The sequence below is a fragment of the Balaenoptera borealis genome (genome assembly GCF_965194805.1).
Source record: "Balaenoptera borealis genome assembly, chromosome: 4".
NCBI classification, from domain to species: Eukaryota; Metazoa; Chordata; class Mammalia; order Artiodactyla; family Balaenopteridae; genus Balaenoptera; species Balaenoptera borealis.
Window position 1 is genome coordinate 8,761,961 of NC_138861.1, and position 7,168 is coordinate 8,769,128.

Genomic DNA, 7,168 nt, shown 5'->3' on the forward strand with positions numbered 1-7,168 from the left:
CCACCAGACCAAATGACAATGACCCCCAGACTCATGGGTCAGAGCACAGTGGGCTCCCAGGATCTATCACCAATTGTCTTAAGCACTCAGCCCGCTACAGCCTCCTCTGTCCCATAGATGACGTGTTTCTCACATGCAGTTAATTTAATTTAATTTTTAAAAATTTTATTTATTTATTTATTTTTTTATTGGGGTATAGTTGCTTTACAATGTTGGGTTAGTTTGTGCTGTACAACGAACAGCATCAGCTCTATGTATACATGTACCCCCTCCCTCTTGGACCTCCCTCCCACCCACCTCCCCCATCCCACCCATCTAGGTCACCCCAGAGCACCGAGCTGAGCTCCCTGTGCTATGCAGCAGGTTCCCACTAGCTCTCTGTTTCACGCAGGGCAGCGCACATACATGCAGTTAATTTTAACATCAATCTAAATGCTCGTATAGCTGGGAGGCACTTCACGTCTTACAAAGGACATTATGAGCCTTCGTGGTATTGAACGGAAACATCACCCGGGAAGAAACGAGTGCTCAGTAAGCGCTTCTCAGCGGGCAGATTTCTGCGTTCTCTTTGCCTTGTCCTCTTTCCCTAGGTGCCATTCTTTTCCTTAGCCAACAGGAAAAGCTGTGCTAGTGAGTATCGAAGTCCTTTCATGACCAAAGTTAATTTCTGCTCTTCCAAATTGTTAATTCCCAATCCTTTTTTCTAAATTCTTTTTTATTATAGAGGAAGAACACCAAATAAAGGAAAAGAAAAAGAAAAGAAAAAAGTCTGGAAAGAAGAAAAATTGCTCGGAGGAAGAGCACCAAATTGAAGCTATTTAGGTTCAGAGATGCCACCTATGATGCCACAGCCGCAGACGTTTCCCACCGATGATGTGGAGGAAGTGACCCATGGGAGCCACTTGCCCACAGTAAATAAGACTAAGGGATGATCAAGAAAATTAAGAGATGCGCTTACTGTCGGACATGCTGGTCTCATAACCATTAATGAACTGAATACCAGGGAAAGAGTTTTGTAAACTTTTTGTGACTCAGCTTTTTAAAAAAATATTTATTATACTTATTAAGAGCAATATATCATGGTAGGGGCAGTGAAATACACAAAGACACATGTCCAAAGTGGTGACAACAATATGATAGTACAAAGGGTCAAAGAGCCCAAACAACATGTGTTAAAATTTGCTGAGAGAAACGACAATACATTTAATCACTTTTTTTAAACTTGAGACTCATAGAGTAATGCATAAGCCTTAATTCTCCTAGCACATGATGGTGGAAACTACAATTAACTGTATTATTGCTTTTGTGTCTGAAATAAACATGAAAGAGAAGGAACACTACATATTTTTACAGACTTAAGTCGGAACATTTGAACGGTTTACATTTAATAGAAATAATATCATTGCTTTAGTGGATTTTAAAACAGCAGTGTCTAAGTTCTCCAAAGCAATATGGTTTAAGTGACATGAGTCTTTGTGAACCTCTGATCCTAGTACCATGCAAATTTATAACGTGTAAGCACTCAGGGAAAAGTGTCATTCCATGTCTATTTTTTTCTAGAGTAAAATCAGTGCTGACAGCGTCGCAGTGGCAGGAAGGACTCCACCAGACTACCAAAGATACCTAACCTGCATCTAGTAAGGATCGTAGCTTAGGTCTATGTTACTTCTTGTTACTGAGTTCCAGTCTTGTAAAAGACCCAATTCATCCATACTTGTCCCTGCCCTGTACATTTTCCTCTCAAGCAAATGTCATAGGTACGTATGCATATTACTATCAACATACTGTTTAGAAAAGTTACCCAAGCAGTCACCCAGGGCATAGGTCAGAATACTAAAAATCTTAAAGGGTGAATTAAGTTAGAGAGGGACAGAACAGATGCTTTAAACACAAACAGAACTGGATTTGAATCTGCTCTAGCTTTTCCTTATTACATGTCCTTGAGCAAATCACTTCATTTCTTTGAGCCTTGGTGCTCTCCCTGGAAAATGAAGATTTAAAAAAAGACCTTCTTTGATGGATTTAAAAAAAAAAACAATTATTGGAGTCTAGTTGATTTACAATGTTGTGTTAGTTTCAGGTGTACAGCAAAGTGAATCTGTTATACATATACATATATCCACTCTTTTTAAGATTCTTTTCCCATATAGGCCACTATACAGAGTATTGAGTAGAGTTCCCGGTGCTATGCAGTAGGTCCTTATTAGTTATCTCTTTGCTGGATTGATGGATGGATAAGAGACAATTAATTCAGTGCCTGGGATAGTTGTTCAGTGAAGCTAGCTGTTATTATTAGAAAGCATTGATATTCCCTCAGACCTTTAAGTTTCCTTAATTGCATTGACCGGAAATGGGAAGCACTTAACAATCAATCAATAATATTTTGGGCCAGATGGCAAAGCAGAGACATGAAATAAAATATCCCAACAGGTTCATAGAATAACTGTCAAATCCCCAGGCCATTATTTTGTTACCTAGAGCATAACCAATCTACCAAATCAATTCAAGGTGCTTCAGAAGCAACTGTACCCCTCATCGCCTTTATTGTAGAACAGAGACATTGCACTAAAAATGAAAAGTATGCCATTTCATGTCCGCATAAAGTAGTAAAGAAACTGTCTCAGATAAATAGCATTTTCTTAAGCTTTACCCCAATCAAGCACAAATTTTTTTTCAATATTTTAACAAATTTTCCATCTTGTACTTTTTTTTAGTGTTCTTTCATTTCTTTCTGATTTACAGCCAAAGTAATAATAAATTGAGTAAGAATCTTCTGAGTCTCCCAGAGACTGGAATGTATTGGTATTCTCTCAAGAAATCCTGTTCTCAAAGCTTCACATTCTGGATGCTTGATGAGAGAATTTGGATAAGTATATGAAACTTGGAATGTTTATTGTAATTCTAAGACCTTTTGGAATGCACCCACTACATATGCCTCCTGTTTTGATGTGCAATTAACATAGGTTTAAATATACACTTGCCCTCTGAAATTTACTATAAATATATAGCTATAGATACCTTATTTTTTTTCCCTAATGAGAATGTTAGAAATAGACTTTGTTCAAATTCTAATCACACTTAACAAAAAAGTTCTCTTGATGTAACAGCAACTTTCAAGCAGCCACATACTAAAGAAAAATACCCTGCTTCTCTTCATAGCTTTTCCTTGTGCATCTCCAAAAAAACTAGCTGCTTTTATTCAAATAGGTTTTCCATTTTGTGAAGTGTTCAAAAGTAAAAGAGAGCTAAGAATTGGAGAAATATGATGGATAAGAGTTGTATTTCAAACTCCTGCTCCTGAAAAAGTCAGGGCCCACACTGCAGTTAATGGGTCACTGTCCTGTCCACTCAGAGAAGAGAAGCCAAACAGAGAAAGATGTTTGCTCAGGTAAGAGACTGAGTCCATCAAGAAAATAGGAAGAAAAGATAGGAGAGAGCGACTTAAAGACGATCTAGTGTTCCCTATAGGTAAACATTTTATTTTGTTTCACAATGGGTAGGAAAACAATCTACTGTTTGTTGTTTTCCCAACTATCAGTATTTTAACTGATCAAAGACTAGGTATTTTATTTCTCTTTGGCCTGATTTGGGAAGAAAGGCCAAGGACAGGAATTCTGGGTCACTATATTTCTAAGAAAATCTTTGTATTTCAGACACTCATGATAGTGATAAAATACACAGATGGGTTCAAAATGCTACCTCTGCATTTATCCAGCCAAGTAAAATAATCATTATCTACTGACTTGAAAACTGAAGTAAATGTTTCTAAGAGTAAAACCAACAATGCATTATTTGTGCTACCTGGAAATAAAAAATAACTAAATTTTACAAATAATACAAAAGCCAACTTTACTCAATGGTTTTGAACTTCTTTCATACTTAATCTATTATTTGAAGAGTAACCAGAAACTAGACCAACTAGCTTAAGTTTTAACTTTTTCCTCTCTCAACCCTATGTGCTTCTGGAAAAGATGTAAAACTACAAAGAGAAGACTAGCAGGCTTGCAGAAAACAAAAAATGGAAAGGAAAAGATGAAAAGACAAGTGAGGTGTGTTTTCTCCCAGTCTCAGACTGTCTCGTATAATTCAGAAGTGACTCTTCACTACCCAACCTGTGTGCCCACCTGAACCCCACATGCCATGCTACTGTGCTTGGGTCTTTTGTCTTCTAGCCACTGATTTTTCTCCCAGAAATCACATGTTGCCCCTGACCCCTGGAGTGAGAAATATCTCCAGGGCTCCATCCATTCATTTTCCACCCACTGCGCAAAACTAACAAAAGCTACTAGAGGGGCTAGGGGTTTATTGAAAAATACTGTTGGTACCAATTAAGTTATGAGAACATCAAGCCATGGGTGCACTAGGGAATTAAAAAGAGAACACGGGATGCAGCAGCATGTATTTTCAACCACACTTCAGGGCTGGGCAAGGAGGAATTAAAGGAGCCACAGACCAAAGACGTTAAGTAGGGATGAAGAGGACCACCGCCCGCCATTGACAGAGGCACAGCTTTTAGGTTTCACTGGGATTAGTTGACTTCAATTACAAGGTGGTTTTCTAGGTCCCATTGCCCTTCTCATCTACAGTTTGCAAAAGAATTAGCCATATAAAAAATGATTTGAGTGACTATCTTCTCAATTCTCCCAGAGGTAAGCGACAGCTAGTGCCATCTAATGGCATAGGATAGTGCTTCATTCATTATGTTAATCGGTACCTTAGGGAAGGTGTTGACAAACTACCGCCACACGGGCAAAATCCAGTTGCCCAACTTGTTGTTGTTAATAAAGCTTTATTGTAACACAGTCATACTCATTCATTTATGCATTGTCTATGGCTGCTTTTGAGCTACCATGGTAGAGTTGAATCGCTACACCAGAAACCACACAGCCTTCAAAGCCAAAAAATATGTACTACCCGGTCCTTTACAGAATAAGTTTGTTGACCTCTGCCTTAGATAATTAAGAGTTTAATTCTTTCATAGAATGCCAGATGAGAAATGCTGCGGGTATATGACTGAAGCAAAAAGTAATAATAATCCAAGAAAGAAGCTCTCAGTCTCCGAAAGTCTACCTCAGATTTATGCGGGGTTGGGGGGAATGAAAACTGGAGGGACTATCTAGATGTGTAGAAAAACTTCAACACTCTGAGGTGGTAACACTAAGTAAAAATTTTTTAACTCTCTGCCTATTCTTTTTATGCTTATTTGCATGAGGTTTATGTTGGTAAATGTTTCCAATAATTTCTCTCCTATTAATTTTTCATTTAATTATCATCTCCAGTTTTTTTTTTTTAATCTGATGTGTCATGTCATGTTTGTCTTTGCTCTAGTCATTTCACCTTATTGGGAAGCTGATTTAGAAAATGCTATTTCTCCATATGTCCCTTGGAATTCATTCAACTTTTGAGAATATGACAATCTTCCTAGGAAAGAAGTCTTATGACATAGATGTGGAAATGTAACACATGATGTTGTTGAAGGTGTGGAGGAACAAAAACCTTTATGTGTGATTGATGAAATTATATGTTGATACAATCTCTTTGGAAAGCAATTTAGCAATATCTAATGAAATCACAAAGGCACATCCCTTTGACATAGCATTTCTACCTTTAGGAAATTATCCCAGAGATCCATATTACCTAAATATTTTTAAATGATGTATGTATGATGTTTCCAGATTGGTGACCATGTGGAGACTCGGGGAGAGTGGGGTGCTCACAGAGAACACAGAAGCTTCATGCCCTTTCCCCATAACTTGCACCTCTTCCATCTAATTGTCCTGAGTTGTATTCTTTTATAATAAACTGGTAATCTAGTTTTTAAAAATAGGTACGTAAAAGGTTATCCTTTGAAGTATTTTCTTTTTACCAAAAGATTGAAAACAACCTAAATATCTCTTGGTTGGGGGCTTAGTTAAGTACAGTAAGGTACGTACATATCTTCCACACACAAGTGGAATACTGTGCAACCATTAAATAAAGAATGAGATACACGTTTACATACTAATACGGCAAGTCGTTTGTTTACTTATTTAACAAAGCCTTATTGAGCACTTAGTGAGGTGTGTTTTTTCCCAGCCTCAGACTGTCTTGTATAATTCAGAAGTGACTCTTCACTACCCAACCTGTGTGCCCACCTGGACCCCAACTACTGTTCTAGGCAAAGAGAATACAATGGACAAAACTAAGTTTCAGCTTACGTGGGGTACCGACAATAAACAAATAAGAATGGATATATCGATATTGTGTCAATGGGGTAAAACCAAATGTAAGGAGGATGGGGGGCGCAGGATTGTCGCTATTTTATTTAGGGTTGTCAAGGAAGTTCTCCACGTTAACGTGGCATTTGAGCAGAGATCTGAAAGAAGTGAGGAAATTAGCTATGCAGCTATCTGGGAAAAGAACCATCCAGGGATAGAGGACAGGTACAAAATCCCTGACATATGTTCAAGGTACAGCAAGGAGGCCGGTGTGGCAGCTACTTGACGATGAGGGCTGACAGGTACGAGATGAGATCTGAGAGTCGGTGGGAGGAGGACAATCAGGCCATAGTGCACACTAAGGCAAACAACGCGGCCACTCTGAGTATGATGGGGGGCCATCAGAGGGTTCACAGCAAATGGGTAACATGACCTGACTTTGTTTTCCCAAGGGATCATGCTGGTTGATCTGCTAGGCAAAAGGCTATTTCTTTACTAGAAACAAGAGATGACATGGGCTCAAACCAAGGTGTTAGGAGAGGAAGTGGTAATATATATTTGGATTCTGCATATATTTTAAATGATATCAAAAAAATCATTGCTGAATTAAGTGTTAAGAGTAATGTGTGCTTTAAAAAATAAATGGGGGTGATATAGATATATCATTCGTTGTAAATACACAAAACCTCTGGGAGAATAAATAAGAAATTGGTAGCTTGACTTGCTCCTGATAAGAAGAACTAAGGGTCTGGGGAATAAGGGTGGGACGGGGGCTTTTCAAAGTACAGAATTTTGTGTCTTTTGAACTTTGAACCGTGTGATGTATAAATGATTTTTTAAATTAATTATTTAACTAAATTTTTAAAATTAAAAACACTGTGACCTTTGATTTGTATGGACTACATCTTCATTTACTAGCCCTGCAAAAATGACTAAAGGGAAAACAAAAAAAACATTGAATCAACCCTCAG

At 38.0% G+C, this 7,168-nt stretch overlaps 2 protein-coding genes across 2 annotated transcripts in view; one reads left to right on the forward strand and one right to left on the reverse strand.

Annotated features, from left to right (window-relative positions):
- Positions 1 to 7,162, forward strand: part of SMIM31 (small integral membrane protein 31) — a 46,599-nt gene extending 39,437 nt beyond the window's left edge. The window contains exon 2 of the mRNA XM_082391831.1: positions 725 to 7,162. Coding sequence (XP_082247957.1) covers positions 725 to 822 — 98 coding nt within the window. The 3' untranslated portion in view covers positions 823 to 7,162. The remainder of the gene's footprint in view (positions 1 to 724) is intronic.
- Positions 1 to 7,168, reverse strand: part of LOC309628501 (tripartite motif-containing protein 75-like) — a gene marked incomplete at its 5' end in the record, with an annotated part of 418,183 nt that overhangs the window by 310,392 nt on the left and 100,623 nt on the right. The window lies entirely within an intron of this gene.